Source organism: Squalius cephalus, assembly GCF_949319135.1.
Source record: "Squalius cephalus genome assembly, chromosome: 24".
In the NCBI taxonomy this organism is placed as follows: domain Eukaryota; kingdom Metazoa; phylum Chordata; class Actinopteri; order Cypriniformes; family Leuciscidae; genus Squalius; species Squalius cephalus.
Genome location: NC_137145.1, coordinates 14859192 through 14882188, shown reverse-complemented (window position 1 = coordinate 14882188; position 22997 = coordinate 14859192). Strand labels below are relative to the sequence as shown.

The window sequence follows — 22997 nt, the reverse complement described above, 5'->3', positions numbered from 1 at the left end:
TTGTGTATGTAATTGTTTATTTGTTTAAAATATTGTGAGTGGATGGAATGTTTAATCTGTCAGTGGAGCGGGTGGATTAGATGGAAAACATCAACTGTCATTAATCTGGAGGGATTGACTGTCTGATTTCTCCCACAGCGGCTGGTTTTCAGATAACACCCACACCTCTAACTGACACCACTGCTCCAAACTTGCACCAACACAACAGGAACAAATGGAGCTGGACTTTTTTGTGGGAGAATACATGTTGAAACGTGTGTAAAAGAAAATTAAAGAGAGAGAAATCACTCTATTTGTGATCTTTGTGACAGAGTAGCTTTGTGGTTAATGATCTGGGCCGACATTATAAATATTGTCTGCTTGCTCCCACAGGAACCCAGCATTTACTGGCCCTGAAAAGCAGAACTTTGTTCAGCCAGATCTTGAGAGGCAGCCAACTGAAATCTTGAACATATATCCACTGCAATTTCCTGTTCTTCAAAGCGCTAATATCATGTGTCAGGGATTTTTGCACTGGCCATATCTCCTCCAAGCTTGTAGATCCGTAGCTTACTCAAACAGCGAGAACTATGGGACAGCGCTGTGGGAAACTCCATCGCAAACCAGGATTAGTTCCATTCTGCAGTGCAAATAGCTCAGAAAAAGTTTCAGTATTTTAATAGGAGATAATTAAGTATCATCTTATATATTATATGTTCATCTGTGTAATAACCAAACATATGGCGCTCATACAGCAAAGACAGTGAAGCGTAATTAAAGTTTCCTGGTAACTGCATTCATTAATCTTTACATAAAGTGCAATAAGATGCCACGTCTAGTCCACTCGGCTCAGATGGAGCCTTCGGGCACCGTCCTCTTACTGTGTCCAGTTATGTAATTCAGCATCTCGCTGCAATTGCAGAGAGGAAGAGCACTCATGCCGCAGGAAACATGACTCAACAGAATGCTGTCAGGATACCGCAGGCAGAAGAGAGAGAGCGGGATTCAACAGAGAGAAAGAAACGATCTTGCTCTACCTATGTCACGGTCTTGTGGTCATTACTCACATTTGGGAGTATAGAGCTACTACACTATGGGACTTTTTTTGTTGTGTATATACATGCTGTAACTTGTGTAAAAGAGAAGTTAAAGACAGATAAACTGTGTGCGATGAAAAAGCTTTTGTATATTTGTGATCTTCATGACAGAGTAGTTTTGAGTTTACACTATGTTAATACATTCATGAGCTATAGAGGATTTATTTTTATATCAGCGGTTCCTCTTTTATAGCTCAGGGCAGGCTATAAAATATAGACATTATTAAAGCTCAAAGTTATGTTGACACATCTTACCCCAGTTATGCTCAGTTATTTAAAGACCCCTGTGGTGGAAAATCAAGTTTTTAATGTTGTTATGTCTATGTGGTGTTTCTAATATGCTTTAAGACAAACCATGTGCAAATTCATAAGTCAACACCATTGCTGAGTATTCTCTCCTGAAAACTGCAGTAAAAAAAAAAGAGAGTCTCAAAAACGCCGGAGTTTCTTATGTCACAAACTACCTTGTAACCAATCACGTCACGAAGGGGGCGGGCTTTAACTTATCGTCTCAAGAGGAGCCAGGTTATCCCGGTATATTTTTTCTGTTAATAAGAAAAATCGGTTCATTTAGCAATATAGGGGGTGAATTATGTATATGATGTAGTATATTACACGATGTTACTGACATTCTAAGTTGTTCAAAGCGTTTCTAAGGATGCTGACATGGACAGGAACATGGTTTGTGTAACATTAGCAACACGTTATTAGCTGTTTGATAACGTAGTCAAGCAAAAGGCAAATCATATTAATTACTGTTATGTGTCCGACGTTGTAAAGAGCCATTGTACAGTAAAACTGACCGAGTGGATCTCTGAGCTGGTGTGAGTGAGTGGAGGCGGGGCTAATTAGCATATTCATGTATCCATTTATACTAAATGAAGTAAGGGTGTAGAGTTACATTCAAGCTATTTTAAGGCATGAAGACTTTTTTCACAGGAAAAAAACGAAAAAACGACTTTTATATGTCATTTTGGTGATCAAAGAGTTTTAAGGGATACAATTATTGACTACAGGGGGATAAAATTTAAGTATAAAATTTGTCTCAGATGTTTCTGATAAAATAACCTTAGAAAAATACAAATAGAAACAAATCAGGGGAAAAAAGAGAAAAGAATCAAATGTATGTGTATAATGTGTAGACCAAATTAGACCATTAGACCAAATGTGTATGTGGATATTTAAATTTGAAAGCTTTTTCTGTTTAGTAAATTTTTTATTAATGTGGAAAAATTATAGCCTAACTAAAAACAGAAGAAAATGCACAAAACTATTGTGTCTAAACATAATGTAATGTAAATGATGGTAAAACAATTGTATTGAATTGGAAGACAAAATAAAGTTCAAACTTTAGACTTTTGGGGTATATTCTTAAATCCTTAATGTAGAAAAACAATCAAGATATTAAAAAGGCAAATGGGCCTGAGATTTTATAGATAATAAAATGAAACCTCCTTTTTTTAAACATGCTTAATCCAGAACTTCCCTTGCTAAATATAAAATGAGGCGTGACATTAAATTTCCTATTCAGTCATTAAATATCCATCAACCACAGGAGATCAATGCAAACTTAAGACGGGTTGGAGTGTTGTTAAATTGGAGAGAGGTGCACGCGACTCTATGCGTTCTAAGTGTGTGAGAGGGACCATGAATAGCTGACATGTCCATATCTTACTCTCTGTCTTTCTCTATCTCTCTCTCTGGACTGTGGAAATATTCCTGGAGGGAATGCCTGCATAGCTGGGTACATAAAACGGGCCAGAAATAATCTGATCCTTCAAATATCTACTGTTTATGTGTGTGTGTTTTCAGAGGAGATGCTTAAAAGAACACTTAATGCCTTAAGCATATAAACAATACCAACAAACAGGTCAAATACTTCCGAGTTTAATACAATATACTTGCCATATGTAAAGTAGTGTGTTTTAACAAAGCTATATGCACATGTGCTTTTCGTAGATAGGTGTGAGTCACCCTGCGGATAGGCCTCTGGTGCTTCGGTGGAAAAACTCACTTATACAGTATATTTGTCAATTTAGAAGTATAAATTATGCAGAAGTGTCCTCGTTCTGTGGTTCAGGACTAAACAAGTGTTTTTTTGAATAGTGAGTAGAGGAGCAGACTCCTGAGAGTTCAGACAGGTTACGGTTCTGGTGGGCTATGACGCATGCTTCACAAATAACCAGAGCAAACATGGAATAACAAAACACTGCCAAAGGCATTACGAGATACATTAGATTGTTACGCTGCGTTAACAGCATTTCTTTGGATTTTAAGTGTGTAATCTTTATTTTGTTAAAAAATGTTCACCTCTTTTAGCTTAATGTGCACAGACCACTTAAAGTAAGCCAAGGTGTGGCTTTGGCGCTTTCAACATGCCCGGTTTATCAACTTCAGGCTCAACCAATGGCATGAGTTTGGGGCAGGACAAGCTGTTGGGAAAGAATCTTTATTTCTCCAATTCCAATTGGTGCCACACATCCATGTGAAACAGATTATCAAAAAAGAAAAAATGTTGGGCAGGGACTTGGTTCTTTCCATTTCTTTTTGATTGGATGGAGGCAGATCTGAATGCGAGCTTGTAGTCAATTTTAAGAAAGGGGCGGGATTTAAGTGTACTAAAGGATTGGAGAAGTCCGGTATACATCACCAGAGAGAAGTCTGTTGTTTCACCGGAAGATTGAGTGATGAACTTGATAAAAAATGACAAGGTCAAAAAAGTTTAAACAAATAAAACATGCATTGACTAATTGTTCACAATAAAATCAACGCCTGCCCACTTTTCCAGTGGCCTTGGTTCCAGAAATATTTTTCCATTCATTTCTCCCATAGAGATTTCAAAAAAGTCTTTTTTTGTAAACCATTATAAGCCATGAACCAAGGAAATTATCTACCAGTTGAATCATAACATTAAAAACTTTGATTTGAAACAAAAAAGTATTTGAAAATCGGACAAAAATACAAGACTGTACTTGCAGAAAGAACTACAATCCCATGAAGCATTGCGAACAGCATAATCAAATAAAAAATGATGGAGAAATATGAAACATTTAAAAATGTTGATTATTTATATACAAATGATATACTTTGTTTATTGCAAAATATGCGTATATATTCAAATATTTAAGTATTTTGAGAGGGTAGAGAGACTGACTCGATTACGTCATTTGCGGCGCTTCACGAGAGTGGACGGAGCTATAGAAATTTTTTGGAATGTTTTGCTTGTTTCGACTCTGATTGGTGGAATTTTCTGCACAGCATCATGGGTAATGTAGTTTTTCACCACAAATTCTGCTGTAAAACACAATTATATAATAAAAAAAAAGTTGAAATAATGCGGGCTGAAGTCTTCAACAGAATCAGATATCATCAATTAGCAACCTTGTAGCTCACAGTAAGGTTATCTTTAAAAATTTATAAGTTATTGTTAAAAATCAATTTCCCTTTGGAGAAAATTAATGGAGTTCTAACTTTTGGAACCTGACTCAATGAATTTAGGAAATAGATAGGGTGATTTTTTAATTAGGTATTTAATAGACATTCCTGTTCTCATTGTGCACGATTCAGTGTGTTATTCCAAAGACAATTCCAAATTTGTCTTCAAAATGTTTTGTTAAAATTCAAATTCATCAAAATTAAAAGTGACATCATGTGGGCTTCTTTAGTGTATTTAAAAGTATTAACCAATCACCAAAAAGCTATTCAAAGTATATTATTTAGCAATCTTGTATTCAGATATGGATTCATTTTTGTATTTATGACCTGCATTTGACAATCCAGCCCATTTCCAATGGGTAATAATTTTCCTGTTGAATAACATGGAAAACCATCACATTATGCAATTGAAATGTGTTACAAATGTGGTTCTATGTTGACAGCTGGGGGTTAGCATATGAAACATTAATATCAAAGTTAGCATGTGATGTTAAACCAAGAAGGATCAATTGACTCGCATTAGCAAAATAGTTGTGCTACCAAACAGGATCATTAAATCTGACTGTATTTCTTCAGCATTCACCACCAGTATACTCATACTCACACTGTATGGGAGCATTTTTTCAAGTTCTCCTGACCCTTCATTAATTCCTCCTTTCCTTCATTTATCTCTCTCGCTCTCTCGTTCTCAGAAACGCCTTCATAATCAAGGAACAATAGTCAATAGTGTCTGTAACCAAGCCAAGAAAGACTAATTCTCCCTCAGACCCATTACACTGACAGAAATAACACAACACTCCAATCTCTGAATAGTTCAGATTCAAAATAAACCTCTACAACCCAGCGGAGAAGTAAGTGATTGTTTTGTTGAGGATGTGCATATTGTCATGCTTGTTTTATCACGTTTACAGCACGCTTGATCACATCAAACACACACAAACACATAATGCAAACACATCCGAGCATTGCTCAATTGGCACTGTTTTCTCAGGCTGTTTCACATGAACACTGACATTCACAGTCAGCTGTCTTCAAAAGGAAAGGATCCACGTCTCCTTCGGGTCTTTTTAAAATCAGTTCTTCAAACACTTTGGATCTGTCAGTGAGTTCAACAAACCAGGTGCAGGTTCTGGCTAAAAGCCATTATTTTAGCACTAACAAGTTTAGTGATCTCTTTTGTCCCTATCCATCAAACTACTAGCTCAGACTCAGAGGATGACTTTATGCACACTAAACTGTGATATACATTTCTGTTTAAAGTCAGAGTGATCACGCAGGAAGAGTGTATGTCAAACTTGCATGTGCTATACAAATTTATTGACATTCCAAATAATAAGTAAAAAACATCTAAAGCCATCTGCCAAAGAAAACTAAAATAATATCTGCCACAACTGACTAAGAATGATTATATCAATAGACTTCAGGAAGTTTTCCTTTTGAATACAAACAAAGAGTGCACATATTTTAGGTACAATAAGACATGAATCAGCGAAAGCTTTTAAATAGAAACTGGTTAGTGTTTGTATTGTGATTATGAATGTCACATCAAAATAGCTGTAAGTTTAAGTGCGTTTATGAACTGGAATGGCTGCTTGGGTCTCGCTATAAACCACGTTGAATGAGCAAGTGGTTCTATTGACCGACTACCGTTCTATCACAAACTTATCACACCCAACAGACAAAACATACATCGCAAGTCAAAAGCTTTCTCCCATACACACACACAAACAAGACACATATGAATACCCTAAAGGGGAAGGTTAGGTAGAGTAATGGTTACTCAGGCAGCCATAACTCGCACAATAAAGGCTGTATGTCACTGGCGAGGCCTTTAATGCGATCCTACAGTGGAAAGAGCACAAGAACACACACACACACACACATACATGAACAATGACCATGAATGGCAATTCATGTCACTACACTAAAGCAGAGACATCTGTCAGCGGAGCTCCATCTCACTGCCCTTACATCCATCTTAATCTCCAACCAAATGCCATTTGTGACTATGACAATCCCTGTTTGACCTCCCAGTATCAATAAAGGGGAATTGTACAGTCAAACCTGAAGTAAAATCATTCTGAAAAGCATTGTATTTGATTTTATCAATTGAAAAAAAAAAAAAAAAAAAAGCCTTGGAGGAAATGCTTGCTTCATAATTTGTTTGTTGGCTGTCCAACCACATTTGTACAGGTCCCAACTGCCAATTGTGTCAAAAAAGACCATACTTTACTTTTAACTCTAATGGAGACTTTGAATGCACCATCTACTCTTACTTCATTTTCTCTGGAGCCATTACGTCAATGCCAGCTGGATATTCCTCTGACATCTTTGTAACTGGCTTCCCTCTTCCACACACACACACACACACACACAAACACAATGGAATGTAAGTGCCATTCACTTGTTCATGTGCTTCTTACAGCCTTTATTGGCCCACAGAGTTGATAGTACAGAGAGGATTAATACATATTGATAATCTTATTCCTCTGAAAGTACATCAAAAGCTGGATCAGTACAGCAAAATTGCAAAATGTGAGAGAAGAAAATGATATTGTGTGTCATACACTGAATGTTCATATCTAAGAAATGGCCTGTGTGAATGCAGAATCACAGATGAGATCTCTTTATATCAGTTGTTTCTCCTTTCTTAAATGGAGAGCAAATTAAGGGTTTGCTAAAATCTCATTTATCATCTAAAATTAATACAATTATTCAAATTATACAATATTTTTATAGCTCTATACTCATATGTCATCACTTGTCTCATTGTGTCTACTTTTATTTGTCTAAGTATATAAGAGCAGTCAACTAAAGCAAAATGATAATGAGTGTCACCAGTCCTGGCCTGATTGCACTGTTATGTTGTCATTATTACATTATTTATATCTGTCTGCTTGGATGATTACTATGACTGTACCTGTAATATAATGTCAGTGTAATAGGGTGTGCCATTTAAGTCAATAAATGCTACCAAAACAAAATGGTTTTATTCTTGAATAGCCTTAATTAAGATGTATCACACATCCTCTGTCTACAGACACTTCCTATCATTGCTAAGAGACAGGAAGCCACAGTGGCATTATTTGAACACACTCGAATGTACAATTCAATCTGAAGCCATTCATTTAAAATCCCACGAACAAAACTGAATGTTTCCACCTTTGTGACTCGGATCAGTAAGTACAGGCAGCAAAGCAGGTGATATTGAGGAGAGAGCCGACAAACACGCATGCACTGTTGTTTTATATAAGCGCTGAAAGGCTTGCGGGGTGTTTGTGATAATGTCCGTTCACTCATGTGTGTGTGTTTGTGCATGAGTGTGTCAGAGATGCCCAGCTGACTGAAAGGGAGAGGCCAGACTCTACAGTAAATTACCCATCACAGTCAACCACAGCTTGATAAAATGCATACAAAACGTATGGAGAGTTGAAAGAAAGTGATGGTGGCACGACACAAGAAGAGAGAAGGAGGGAAAAGGGGGGAGCTCCCCGACGCCGTACTCACGTGAGTTCTCGCAGCTGACAGAGATAGAGGGATGAAAAAGGGAAAGAGAAAGATAAGGACAGGTCTCAGCGAAGCATCCGAGCATACACCCGTCCAGCCTTACAGCCCCTCATCCCCAAACAGCGAGATTAAAGGAGCAAATCTAGAAAGCAGGAAAGCAGACAGGAGAGAAGCAGCAGCAGGGTGTGTGAGCAAGCGAGGCTGTATAATGTGTGTGAGAAAGAAAAGAGAAGAGAGAGACTGATGAGGAGGGAGGGGAAAGGCAGATAGTGGAAGGGAATTGGCTGAAAAGAAAGGAGGTGGGGATGTGGTCAGCCAATCCTCTGAGTGAAGGTGCAAGGCAACAGGAAAATGGCAGATGGAGAACACATCCTTTAGATACAGAGGAATCTCTTGCTCTCTCTAAGGGTTGCCATAATACCATAAACACTGCAAAAAAATCATTATTTTTGTCTTGTTTTCAAGTACAAATATCTAAACATCCTCAACATGAAATCAAAATGTATTTTGTGAATAATTCATTGGTGCATTGTTTCACTAAGAAGTGTTTGTATTCTTAATCTTTCCCCCCTGAAACGACTTTGATATTCTGCTGATGTCACTTGGGCCACACTTGCTATTGGATAATGTTCACCAATCGCCAAATAGCTAATTAGATGTTTTAGAAAACTCACAATTGATCTGCCTCGAAACACATTTTTTACGATTAAATTTCCAATACAACATTTCTTTTCACTTGGAAACAGGTCAAATTGGTTACGAACGGCAACTCAAGTTTGCATTAAATAAATAAATTGAGTTGAGCAGCAAAAATTTAAGTTAACAGTTAAAACATTTGGGGTTGGTTAGAACTTTTTTATCACTGTGTAATTTAAATACACACACACACACACATATCATTCTAATCACTGATTATTCTGATATGTTGATTTGGTGCTCAAGAAAAAATTCTTATTATTATCAATGTTGAAAATAGTTTTACTACTTAATATATTTTGTGGAATTTATAAATGTTTTTATTTTTTATTTTTGTAGCAATATAAATGTCTTTACTTTCACTTTTGATCAATTTAATGCATCCTTGCTGAATAAATGTATTCATTTCATAAAAAGAAAAGCAAATCTTTTTAAACCCCAAACTTTTAAACAATGGTGTACATTGTTTTCACTGAAGTACATTTGATTTTTTCCATAAAATAATAAAGAATTACATTTTCAAAACAAAATTGTATGAAGCATTAGATTTACGCATACAAACTGCCAATGGAGTAATACAAATAAACTTCAAAAACAATTTTTTTCTTTTTTTCACAATGTAGTTTTAACATTTGTATTATGTTTAGATATTTTTACTGGAAAATCTTTTTTTGCAGTGTACAGCACCATGTCAATACAACAGACAAACATACACACAAACTATGAAAGAAAGTCCTCAAGAGTTCAAAGGTGAATATCCAAGAAAATGAATGACTCTCCTTTGTGATGAAATTGCATGATGACATCTTCTCTGCTGACACAAGTGACTTTTATTCAGTTTCCCAGAGTGCTATAAGGGGGAGGGTGTATTTGTATTCACAATCAGGAGAAATGAGGGGAAACGAAGAGATAGCAGGAACAACATGATAAGGAGAAAAATCGAGGGGACAAGATAATGACTCAGTACTATCAAGATAATGATAGTAACTGCATGTGAGCTAATGAAGACAAATGACCACAGAGGCAAAGAGAGAAAGAGAGAGACATGCCACCACTGTAGATATTCTATACACAAAATAAGACCCAGCACAATTATAGTCTTAGAAATTCCAGCTTGGGCAGCAGGGGTCACTTAAGTCACATCAGTAAGACAAGCTAAAAATATCCTTTCTGTCAACTGGAGGACAAGGACTCATGGTGACATCTTGGACTACCAAGTTACAACCCTTTAAACTATTATCACCAACATCTAGAGTGACAAACTGAGTTCAATTCATCACTAAGTACCAACCTAAGGGATAGAAGGGGTGGAGACAAACGGCTGGGGGCGTGGCTTAGCTGATAAAAGCATCAAGAGCGTGCTCGCTGAGGGGGGGTGGGCGGGGCCTGATCTCATTCCTTGATTTGATTGCATGAGAGAGCGATGTTACCATGGAGACTGCATTCAGTGCAGCAGAACCCAGATGGCAGACCGCCTCGTTCACCCTCCTCCTCCTCCTCATCTCTCTCTCTCTCTCTCTCTTCCTAAACTCATAGAGGAAGAGCACAGACCTGCAGGACCCAGAGTGTAAATTGCATGTGACTGCAACACAAAGCCAGCACTCAGCACAGTGTGTATTTGTGTGCTTTATTGGTATGAAGACAGACTTCTTTAGGAAGCCTGAGGGTGGTGATGCCATAACATGTGATGCTGCAGATTCCTGTGTCATGGTTTTGTAAATAGACTCTCCAAAAAGCACCAAAAAACATTATTTTTACAACCTTTTTTCTGAAAATTGCATTAGCATTCTATGGTGGTAATGACACTTTATCTGTATGTATGTATGTATGTATGTGTATATATATATAATGTTGATCTAAAGCTTAGTTAACCAACTACTTGCATGTCTGATGTCTGTGATTTGCAAGACAACATTAAAACAGCAAATGATATGCATCAGCATTTATCAGGATCTAATTATATTTAATATCTTAGCCTATGCAAACAGGGAATACCAGAGCTTAATTACTTAATAACTGCCTGGTATGAGAGAACTTTAATATTCACTAGAGTTAAAAAGCTGCCACTGTCTGCACTAATGAATGCATTGTACTGAGAATGAACCACAGGGATTAAAACCATTTTAAAGCTCAGTCTTTCTTAATCAACTAAGGAACAAAGTTCACCTAATAGTCCTGCCATACTTTACTTACTCAGCTGCATGTTCATGTAGAGGATAAATCTGGTGTAATGAAGCAAGTAATTGCAAAGAAACTGTTTCACAATATCTCTACCTCATTCTGATGCTTAAAGGTGCTGTATGTAAATTTTTCACTCTACTAAAGCATAAAAGATACCATAATATGCTTGCATATATTGAGGAAACATGATAAGTTCACTCGTTTCTCTGAAAAACACTTCTACAGCCAGATATTTTACTTTGAAATGTGCGTTTCCTGGCTGGAATGTTTGTTATTGTTTTGGTCTGTGATACTGCACAGTGACAATTTGCCAATTTTCATTGTCCATTGCGCTCGTTCCTGTTGCGTGTCCTCAAACTGGCAACCCGTGTGAGCGCCGTCCAGTCTGAGGAGCAGGTGGAGGGAGAATCGCAATATTTTGAATTGGACTGCAGTACCTATTTCGACTGCACCTTTAACATTGAATGGTTTTGAATGTGAATCATTTGGTCACCATTGTTTGTAAGTCTCTGTTTTTAATAATGTGTGAGGTCAAATACAGGTGATATCCAGTGTTACTCATGACTGACGTAATACATCAGTGAATGGCTTCACAGGCTCATATCCATTTTCACACTTTTCCGGCAAACATAGGTCCGGAAATTACTCTGTGAATGCCCAGCATTGTCCTGCTATCAGTTGCAACCTTACTCAGCTTCCTCCCATGCATGTCTATTGGACCATTTATGCTGAGCCACAACAGAAGAGTTATTGAGAAAAGCAAATTGTGACAATCACAATGACAGATTTTAATACCAAAATACATTTTATGCACTTGAGGATTCATTTCCCAACACAAACTTAAGGCACACAGAAAACTTACCTCAACATGCTGTTGCTTTCAGTGATCAAGCTGAATTAGAGTGAGGCATCTTTCTATGTGTGATCTGTAAACATAATATGACAAAAATAAAGAGTTAATAAATCACTAGGTTTTAAAAGTGAGTACAAGTCTACTAGCAGTTTCCATTAACACAAAATAACGCCTGAGAGAAGCAAGTCAGGGAAAGGAGTTAAGTTCAGAAAATGTTTATTGCCAACCTCAGAGATCAAACGTTTTTTATTATTTAACATACATTTTATGTTAGTTTAAAAAAGTTATCACAAAAAAACACCGAATTTCTAAAGTAATGCTAGTTTTATGTTATCGTGATCATAGACATAATTATTATTATGCCTGTAATCGTGATGACGTCGCTATTTCCCACGCACAGAACACAGTCAAATCGTTTATTAAAATATAGCGACATCTCCTGGCCACTTTTGATACCACAATGAATAACTAGGTGTGGGAAAAGCCCAACTGAGCCCAATTAGACAACATTTAATTACAAACGTAAACACAAATGATGTACTATTTAATTGTTTTAACAACCCAGAGGCGGTTCACTGTTATTGCTTGAATAACTCGCTCCACAGCTTTACTTGCTTGCTATGAACAAATGTTAAAACGATGTTTACATTCCGTCACAATATCAATATATTTAAGCTATTTAAAAATATATATATTTTAATAATTTTAAACAACACAGCCCACACCGTTGGCTGGTCCTTACAAGTATGACTTCAGGTTTTACTCGGGGACATTTGCTCCCCAGCCCACAATGTAATAAAAACCTGACTCACAAATTGAGTAGAATCTTAATTTGGTAATATAACAATATAATAATCTAAAATAATATTAAATGTGGCTGAAATGTTTTCCAGTTGTAGTAGTCATGCATGAGGCATACTTCTTTCCATTTCTAATATTAAAATGTTTGTTAAATAAATAATGCACTTACTTCAAGGTGTCACAAACATATCACAGGTTGGCAGTATTTAGTCTGCAGATGTGTGTTTTGTCAAAGAGAGAATTCTTAGTCCCCAACAAAGTGATCCTGTCCTTTCCTTCAAAGCTCGAGTTTCTTCCTCGTTTTTTTTTTTTTTTTTTTTTTCTGATCCTGTCCTCTCTCTCTCTCTTTCGCTCTCTCTCTCTCTCACACACACACACTAATCATCACGCATTTTCCACATGCAAGATAGTTATTACTTTATTAGTATTATTTTATGACACAGATTTTAAAAACAGATAGCATGCATAGAAAGCATCCCATTATTTAGGAGTGGTCTAAATGGTGGGATACTAGATGAGCAAAACAAAAAAGGATTAATTACTTTGTATAGCCTGTTTAGCCTAAAAATAAGCTACATCAAGATAATTTTGAAGAAGTTCTAGATTGTTTCATGGACAAAATCAGCCTTTGTTGTGAGAGAGCTGAGGACTATGAAAGAAGACTCTGTGCTCTGCAGGTTTTTTTTCCAGGGGGTATTATTTCACTGAGACACCAGCCAAGTGAGATCACACTGTAAACATACACCATTACCTAGACAACGTGGCAAATTCTCCTTATTTCCATTTATATCTTGATGAACAAGAGCAGAGAAAGAGAGAGAATGTATTAAATTCAGACAGCTGAAATAATGTAGAAGAGAATCACATACACACACAAAATACAAATACGTAACTGAGTAGTGACATCAACACCATTCTATCCAGGGCTGCCATATAGTCCTTCATGCTACAGTGGAAACTTCTTATTGCTTTCTCTGTCATTATTAACCTAATAGTAGAATAGTCCAGATACGTTTTGTGGTCATTTTGACCATTATAGCTATTCTTTTAGCATTTAAACAAACCTCTTTTTGTGAAATATTTTGCTTGAAAACAGCATTTGTGCTACATTTTATTAAAGGCACACTATGCAGTTTCCGTTTTTTTCCAAATAGCGACCCCTAGAGTCGCTGTGGAGTACCAGGGAGTAATTGAATTTAACATTACTGTCGTAAATACCACTCACGCAGAGCAGTCTCTGCACTCTTCCAACCACGGTTTCTTCGTTTTCTTTGTCGACTCTGCCATGATTCACGTCTGAAATGCGTGCTAGTGTCTTCCATAGAGGCCGCTTCATATGTTGTTGATGTATGTGACGTAGTGCCATCGTTTGTTTACCATCGAAATGATTTCGAAGCTGTTATATTAAGGTACAAATCTTTCATAGTGTGCCTTTAAAAGGGTGGTTGATTATGATTTCACTTTTCTAACTTTAGTTAGTATGCAATGTTGCTGTTTGAGCTTAAACAACATCTGCAAAGTTACAACGCTCAAAGTTCAAAGTAAAGGGAGGTATTTGCTTTTAGAGAAATTGCTTTTTAAGGACTACAACAAACAGCTGGTTGGGACTACACTACATTAAAATTGTAAAATTGACAAACCCTAAAATTGACATAAACCCGCCCTCTGAACACGATTTATAGATTTTCAAGACCGAATATGCTAATCAATGACTAGAAGATAACTACATAAGCTACATAAATTCATCAACGAACCATTCAGAAATGTCTACATGTTGTCACTTCTTAAGTCTCTCCATCATCGGACTCCGGTTTGAATATAAAATCCTAAAAGTTTTTGAAATTTTCAGGGCATGTCTATGTGAGGTAAAATGACACAAGCTGTTGAAGCTCTGCCCCCTGTGCAGGGAGTAGCAGCTCATTTGCATTTAAAGGAACAGACACAAAACAGTTTTTGCTCTCCCTCAAAGTGACTTTAACATGCTATAAAAATATCTCTGGGGTATTTTGAGCTAAAACTTCACATACACACTCTGGGGACATCAAAGACATATTTTACATCTTGTGAAAAGGGCATTGTACCACCCCTTTAACACAGTGGTTTTCAACCTTTTTGACTAGAAGGCCCCCATAAACACAGCAGCACCATCTATTTGATTTTAAACGGGAATGACAGAGAGGCTGTGAGGGATAGACATAGCTCTTCAGTGTTCAGTTATTTAATGTGTTTTTGAAACTTCCAAGAAACTTCAGTAGACAAAAAAAAACTCCAGAAAACATGAGCTGTGGAAAATTTACAGTGGATGCTATTGAAAACATGGTAAGTCTAATCGCTCAAACTCACAGCCTTGCTTTCATACATGTCATGGTGCTGTTCTGAGTAAAAAAAAAATTTAAATTTACAATTTTCTTTTTTTTTTATTAAATAATTTGAAGTCATCTTGTTTCCTGCACATCTGTTTGAGATCCACTGCTTTAATAAACACTTTTGCAATACGCCTCATCATTGTCTCAATGCTTTGATATTTTAAATGTGGCTTCAGTGTCCAACTTTTTGCCGTCACTGTTGTATTACTAGTTGAAGGGGGAAGGCACACACAACAAATGCTTTAAAGGTGGAATCCACACTTTATTACATACAAACAAGACAGACTTTAAAAAGACAAAGAACAAAAATAAAATGCATTTCAGTCCCTGAAATTCAGTGTTGTAAACTAATACAATCAGCTTGTTAGAAATAATGCTGAAGACTTCAATTAAAATCTAATAAAATATTAAGACATCAACATCAGCACGCATTATGTAGTTTTGCAGAATATAAATAAAAGAAATCAAAAAAAGTTGTCAGACAAGTCCCCGATTGTCTACATTCATCAAATATTTTACGGCAGAGTAAAATCCTTAAGTGTAAAACCTCTGTAGGCCATGCCATGGCTTCTTAACCAACAGTTCCTGCCCTGTTTCTTTCCCCGAAGCGTCGAAAGAAAGATACAAGTCCTGAGCTTTCCGGTCTCTTATCTGGAGGAACCTCCTGTCCATTGCGTCTAAGAAAGATCTGCCCCAGTCTGAAGTTAGATGCCGGCTCTTTTTCATCAGGAAGTGATGCAGACCTTATAAACATCCCGTGTGCTGGAGTTCGCTTTGAAGGACAGTCTGGTAATGAAGATGTCCCCACACCGGATTTATGAGAGAAAGAGGGCTTGTCGCGTACAGGTGTGTCAGGCAACGCCCACACCCCATCATCAAGGATGTCCACCCTGGAGACAGAGAAGGAGTGTCTGCGGTGGGGCGTGTTATGGGGAGATATACGAGGGCTGAGGATGGTCCATGGAGAGCCTAGACCTCCCAGTCCGTTCTGCAAGGCCAGATCCACTTCTTTTATATTCCTCTGCCGAGGGGTAGAGGTGCGGGATCGATCTGGTGTAACGGTTCCACTCAGGCCGCCGCAATCCTGAAAGTGGAAGATCTTGCCGGAGAGCTCAGGCATTTTGTCTGCCTCCTCTATTTTCTCGTTGTTCTCATCTCTTTCTCCTCCTTTATCCATGCCTCCGGTCTCCTCCACTTCTACTTTATCCATGTCTCCAGTCTCCTCCACTTCTACTTTATCCATGTCTCCGGTCTCCTCCACTTCTACTTTATCCATGTCTCCGGTCTCCTCCACTTCTACTTTATCCATCGCTTCAGTTGCCACAAACTCTTGTTTGGTCAAGGTGTTGCTACACCCACCTTCCTTATGGTCGTTGCTTTCAGGAATCAGATCATCAACAATGCACTGTCCTCTTTTGGATGCGGCACGTGCCCGCTGAACATCATTAACGGCGCAGGGTGGAAGCTCCTCCTTCTGGCAGATGTATTCTGATTTTTGCGTTCTCGAGATCTCAAATTTCTCCTCGTTGGTTTCCACAGGGCTGTCCAGATCCCCTCCGCCCTCACGTTCCTCGACCTGAGGGCGGCTGTTCTTGATGGGGCTGTCTGTGACTGGTTTGATCCCACCGAGCCTTCTGCGAGAAGGACGTTGGCTGAGAAAGCTGGTCAGGACACATTCTAAAACAGAGGCTTCATCTCTCACATCCTCTCTCACATCCCGACTGGAACATGTGGTGGTGGATCGGCGCTTAGCCGTTCTGGTCAGCATTTCTCTTTCTCTCTGCTGTTGCTTGCGAGTCTCGGCCGCTTCTCGGTCACGGTTATCCTGCAGATGGACAACAGATGAACTTTTTTTTCCAAGTATTTATTTATTTGTGCTACTTTTAAATGCCTTATTGTAACCGGATTTTTTTTTGTTTTACCCTTGTCCCAGTCCCAGGCTTTAAAACTTAAAATATATAAAAAAATCATAAATTTATCAATTACATTTAAAACTAATATAAACGCATTTTAACATTATGTGTTAATAATTAATGACAGAGATCAAATAAAACATGAACAAAACTATGCAAAATCAAGATAAATGTGTTGTGCAGTAAAATTCAATTCATCCTAGGCTAACAAATAATACCTAAAGTTTTCATATCTAATACCAGAACACATTTTGTAAACAATATGCAACAGAAATTGGATGCAATGCAAGTATTTGTGTGTATTTTGTGTGTAACACCCATGTGGCACCACCCTGCTAATAAAGTTCTGTGCATTTGCCCTTATAAGACATGACATTTTACCTGTGTAGCTCTCTCAAACCTCTCACAGAAGGAATGAAAGATAGAGCAACATTCCTCTAATTTAAATGCGGCTGGGTCTTCACAGAAGTACTCTGCCACAGAGGTACTGATGTTGTCTAGTTCCTGAAGGGAGGCCTCCACGTCCGCAAGCCGAATGTCTGCCATCTGTACAAGAGCAGACATATTATTCCCAGAATACTGATACACCATGCTGTTTTGCCTATTATGGTAATTATAAAAATCACCTGACATTACACTGCAATTTCAGTTGAAGAAACGTTCTTGAAGGTTACATGGAAAACCAAAATATCTTACACAAAGAAATGCTTCCATCTGATGTAGTACATCGGGCTGTTTACTAGCCTCCATCTTTGCTTCCCTCATTTTCTCCAACTCCTTTTGAAAGTCCATCTCCACCTCCTGCTTTTGGATCCTATATTGAATTTATGAACAAAGTGGCATTTTAATCCTAAATGTATCTCCTATACATTACAGAACATGTATTCTACCTACCTTGCAGCAATTCCAATGTGTTGAAGCTGTTCAGGGAAATGCAGCAAAGCTTCATCAATCTGTTGGGCTTGCTGTAATTAATAGAAAATGATCAACAGTCACTGTATCGATTTTTTTTTAAAACAGATTCAAGAAATCAACATCCAATAATGGCCGTGAAAAGTGTGATCACTTAATTTACCATGGACACATAGTGCATAAGGTTCATGCCAGGTTTATTTGCTTTGGTATCCACCAATTTGAGCAACGATGCCATTCTGAAGCCAATAGCACTACCTGCATAGCCACCCTGAACAAGATGCAGCAAAAGTCATTTATCTGCTCCAGCTGTAGTTCACACTCAGGAATAATGTATTTATTTCCCAAAAGCAATGCAAGTCTAAGTTGATCGTAGAACCATTACCACCAACGGTCTTTATGATAAACTTAGCTCACAATGCTTTTGAGAAACGCAGCCCAGAACAGACCATGTGACACTCACGGCATTCATATAGTTGCCAGCCTTCAGCACCAGTCTGATGATTGAATGCAGGTCATCACATGCCAGCAACTCTAATAGGTAGACAAAAGTTTGGGGTCAGTTTTTTTTTGTTGTTGTTGTTGTTGAAAGAAATCAACACTTACAGCAAAACTAATGAAAAATAACAGTAAAGACATTAATAATATGATTTCATATAAATGCTGTTCTACAAAAAAAGAAAAAAAGAATTGTTTCTTGAGCACTAAATCAGCATATTAGAATGCTGAACTTTGTACAGACTGTAAAATGTTCTTGCTTCCACTGAAGCACAATATGCTCTCTGGACCATTTTCAAATCATGCTAGAGAACATGATCATGAGGTTTTACACAAACATAAACCAATTTTCAGTTAAATTCATATGCTGATAATTTCTAGTGAAAAAAATTAAGCATTTAAAGTACCATTAGCAGCGGTTGTCATGACAGCAATGGAGTGCTTGATCTCCTCTATAAATGGAAAAAACTCCTCTCTGAGGAGCAGGCTCTTTAATCTCACTTTATACCTGAAAACAAATAAGTCACAGAATTATTAGCAGCTTTTTAGCTAAAGTCGCATTTAAATTAGCGGTTAACGTATAAATATGTTCCCACTGGATTTCCCCCAAAAACATCATAGAAATTGGCATTTCACATGCTTTGAACAATGACAGAAAAACTCACCCTGGTACTTGAACCAGCATCACCATGAAACGGTCAGCATCATTTAGTTGAGATAAATCTCCATTGAATGACATCAACTTCTTTGTCTGGAACGTGTCAATACATAAGCAGTGTTAAAGGGACAGTTTACCCCAAAATCAAAGTTCTGCTATTATTCACTCAGCCTCAAGTTGTTCTAAACCTGTATGAGTTTCTTCTGTTGAACACAAAAAGATATTTTGAAGAATGTTAGTACCAAACAGTTGACTTCCATAGTATTAAAAAAAGTCAATGGGGACCAGAAACTGTTTGGTTACCAACATTCTTCAAAATAACTTATTTTGTGTTCAACAGAAGAAAGAAACTCATACAGGTTTAGAACAACTTGAGTAAATGATGCCAAAACTTTTATTTTTGGGTGAACTAACCCTTTAAAAACAGAACTATAGCATAGCACAATGCAGTCATATAGAGAAAGCCAGTTTACCTCCATGTCATCAGGCAACAGCTTGTTGAGTTCCTTCAGTTTCCCGGAAGCAAAGCACAGTTTACCGTGCCTGACAGCATCTACAATGTCCTTCGGTTGCCTGAGAAGTGCACCGAACCACAGACGAGATGTTTTTAAATGTTAATGTTCTTCTAGATGCTCAGTTTAGATTGCCTTGCTATCCAGGCAATCATAGTACATGTACAAGATTTGCTGAAGAGATGCAAAAACATTATTGTGAATTATGTAATTAGGAATTAAGGAAAACAGACAATTTAATTTTATAACTTACTTTTTAAACTGTTTTAGCAAAATCCCAATACTCATACTTTTCTTAGAGTTGAGAATTGATACCTAAAAAAAGACAGACGCATGGTGTCAATTTCTCATAATCTGGGAAAGTCTACCCTGAATATAGCATATTGTATTCAGTGACAGCAACTAAAAATAAAATGTAGGAAGCATGATGCTGAACACGCACCATTCATTGTATAAGAGAAGATGGAAGTGGAGATGTATGAGCCTACATTGTTGTGAAAAGTTCAACATTTCTCAACATAACTTCCTAACAAAGAGTACATGTTCCTGAAATAGATGTGTAACAAGTGCAGATGAGTACTTAACTCAGAACACTATAATGAGAGATTCATTTTAATTTCAAAATTATTATTACTTTGCATATACTTTTAAACACTTTCGAAGGGGAAATGTGATTGTGTTTATTCATTTTTAATACCTCTGGTCTAATACCCATGAATCAGGCATGTAATATAAATGTCTTAATGGAGGACATTTGAAGCGTGTCATCTAGACATTTTATTTTTATTTGAGCTGTGAAATGACCTCTACTGAAATGACCTGACCTGACATGAACATGACATGACATGACAGCTACTGAAATGACCTTTGGGAAAGTTGGTTAAAATACAATGCACTGGAAAATAAACAAGCATAGCTAATAATCTTGTTGTGCTTCCACCTAAATGAGTCTGAGAAGACAGTATGACCAATTCTGAAGCTTTATCAAAGCATAAGTACTGGAGTCACTTCTCCAGATCATTAACCTGAACTTTTGAAAGGTGAGAGACACAAATGAGGCCACTAACGAGAACTACATGTCATGTTTAATTCACCCACTTGCTACTAAACTTTGAATCTTGATACACAAGAGATGACATCTGAGCTGTCTGTCAACCCTGCAGTGCTGTCCCAGCCAAAGGGCCTCACTGGAAAGTACTGTAGGTATCTAACTAGTTATTAATGACAAATCCTCAGCTTTACAAAGTTCAGCTTAACAACTGTCCCAGTAGCGGCTCACTATACATTTATCTATACATATATTACTTTTAAGTAAAGGCACTTACATTCTCTGATTCTGTAGTGATTTGCGAAAGGCCCCACACACTTTTTCTGACCGTCCCACCCTTACGGACCAAACCATGGTGCTCATTGTGGCTGAAAAGTTCCTCCATGCGCTTAGTATCCAGTTCAAAGTTCTCAAGGTTGCGTTGGGCTGTCCACACATTGCGCTTGCCCAATACGCTGTGCCTGGGGATGGCGTCCCAGTTGAAGTTGCGCATTTTTGAGCGCCGTTGGACAGTCCGGGTGAAGGGGTCCCCCAAATGTGAAGGAGGTGGGGGCGGTGGGGGTGGAAGTGGTGGTGGTGGAGGGGGAGGAGGAGGAGGTGGAGGGCCCAGAGAAAGGGGCAGGGTGGTACGTCTGAAGGGTGAGGTCTCATTTTGAAAGCACCTGGACAGATCAGGAGGAAGAGGAGGTAGAGGTGCCGTGGTTACAACTGGAGCTCCATCCATTGGAGGACACAAAGTGGACGTCCAATGGCCACAAATCCAGTTCACTGGCTGGAGGGATCTGAGAGAAATATAAAAAATATAAATAAAAATACAAAACAATGAGAGGCAAATTATGTGCTAAACTAGTCCAGAATATCTACAGAAGCAAGAAATTAACTTCTGAAAAATAACTTCCAAGATTTCTACCATCAATAACATAAGTAAAGCCGCAATTTAGGACCAGATGGTGGACCATAAAGCCTGTTTGTTGGATACAGTGCATGCAACCAAATGTCCCGAATTAAAAATAGCAAACATGTGAATTTCCAATGATAACACTTAGACAGGAAGAGCAAGCTGCTTATTTGAAAAAGCCATGTGAGCAAGCCACAAAGTCAGATAATACTTTACAAGACCAATTTGCCTAGGCACTTTAACAGGGAGTTAAACAAACTATTTGATTAACATTATCAGGCATATTTGCATATCACACATACTTTGGTCTCTACTTTTAAACTCTACTGGCTGCTTAATCTACTTTTCAGATGTAAGAGGAGCAACAATTCCAACATTTAAAGAAGTACTTTTGACGTGAACATCATATATCCTGCACTTTGGGTTATTATGACAATGCATATATTCACATCTTTATTAAAAGCATTTTAAAAAAAAAAAAATGAAATTACACTAGCAAAAAAAGACTTTATACATGACGACTTTAACGCACAGCAATTCCACTGTTTACAAAAAAGACCGAGCAATCAAATAAGTTTATAGAGATCATTATATTTTTCGAGTTCTGCCGTTTGAGACAAAACATTTAACTCCGCATTTGTCCAAAATTATAGTGAAAATACACTGACATTAATAAATCTGAAATGTGTAACTCCCAAAAAAGTGAATAATTTAAAGTTAGTCCACATCACCGATTATCAGAAAACCAGGAGAAAAGCAACGTTAAGAGTAAGTGACAGAAAAATAACTTCATTTTGGATGTACGTACCGGTAAGTAAATACCAGATTAAAGCTGATGAAAGCTTAATCAACTGGCGTCCATTGCTGGAGAAAGTCATCAGACACTCCCCAGGTCAAACGCAATCAACTACTAGCACGAGCACTTTAATGGATGAGAGTAGCCACGCCCCTCACGCACGAGTATCCTCCCCTCACCTGAGCAACACTCACCTTTGCTTCTTAAAAATACTTTTTCAGAAATAAAGAAGAAAATTGTACATAGTTAAAGAAGAAAGGAAACTACACACACTGGGTTATAATTTTCATTATTTTTTAGTAACAACCCAGGTGGGTTAAAACGGGTCTACAGTTTAAAATGTAACGGTTGTGTAACAACGTTAGAGGCTTAAACTAAGGTAAGTCAATTGCGTTGTATTTCCTCAAAAAATGAAGTTATAATGCCCTCTATCGGATTTATTCAACAAGGCAAACATAAACAATGTCAGAAATTGTCTTTTGATTCCAGTCAGACTAAAATCTGTTACACAATCTACTTTAGGATAACCAATAAACATTAAGTTCTTCCTATTCAGAAACAGATGTAACGTCAACGTTAAATTTTTTTGTTGTTGAAATAGCTCGTTGGTTATATAGGCTATTCAGTCAATGTTTCAGTTGTGTAAAGGTTAACAATCGATTTTTATTTATCATCCACTGATTTAAAGTTTTAATTACGTTACTGGAGCACTGGAACCTAAAACATCTTAAGTATCATATTCAACATTACCTTCTAGTGGTCAGCATTCATTTTGCATGGCCTGACCCCTGTTCTTCTTTTGGATGTTTGTTCAATTTAGGATGTAAACAGGGTCAAAGCAACAAAG

The 22997-nt window shown here is 37.5% G+C and overlaps 2 protein-coding genes across 5 annotated transcripts in view; both read right to left on the bottom strand.

The window, feature by feature from the left end:
- Positions 1-12848, bottom strand: part of trim3b (tripartite motif containing 3b) — a 29760-nt gene extending 16912 nt beyond the window's left edge. For 2 of the 4 annotated variants that reach the window (XM_079861364.1, XM_079861368.1), the window contains exons 1-2: positions 12719-12848; positions 11758-11821 (exon numbers count right to left, since the gene is read on the bottom strand). The gene's annotated coding sequence lies outside the window, so the exon portion shown is untranslated. Of the gene's footprint in view, positions 1-8018; positions 8243-11757; positions 11822-12718 lie in introns of those variants that run through there. The other 2 variants (XM_079861365.1, XM_079861369.1) reach the window with 2 other exon arrangements.
- Positions 12849-15154: 2306 nt separating this feature from the next.
- Positions 15155-22242, bottom strand: fhdc3 (FH2 domain containing 3). Its single transcript, XM_079860951.1, has 12 exons — positions 22163-22242; positions 20734-21238; positions 19662-19723; positions 19370-19469; positions 18904-18989; positions 18646-18746; positions 18204-18274; positions 17904-18011; positions 17723-17793; positions 17525-17642; positions 17210-17374; positions 15155-16740 (listed from the first exon to the last, which is right to left on the bottom strand). The coding sequence occupies exons 2-12, from the start codon at positions 21178-21180 to the stop codon at positions 15487-15489; spliced, it is 2583 nt and encodes an 860-aa protein (XP_079717077.1). The 5' UTR covers positions 21181-21238; positions 22163-22242; the 3' UTR covers positions 15155-15486.
- Positions 22243-22997: the final 755 nt, after the last annotated feature.

Excerpts from the sequence above, each read along its gene's own strand:
- fhdc3 (XM_079860951.1), bottom strand. The coding sequence starts at position 21,180 with ATGGATGGAGCTCCAGTTGTAACCACGGCACCTCTACCTCCTCTTCCT. Across the intron at positions 18,275-18,645 it reads CATGACAACCGCTGCTAATG|AGTTGCTGGCATGTGATGAC; the intron begins GTACTTTAAATG and ends TCTACCTATTAG. Across the intron at positions 17,794-17,903 it reads TTATGCACTATGTGTCCATG|CAAGCCCAACAGATTGATGA; the intron begins GTAAATTAAGTG and ends TATTAATTACAG.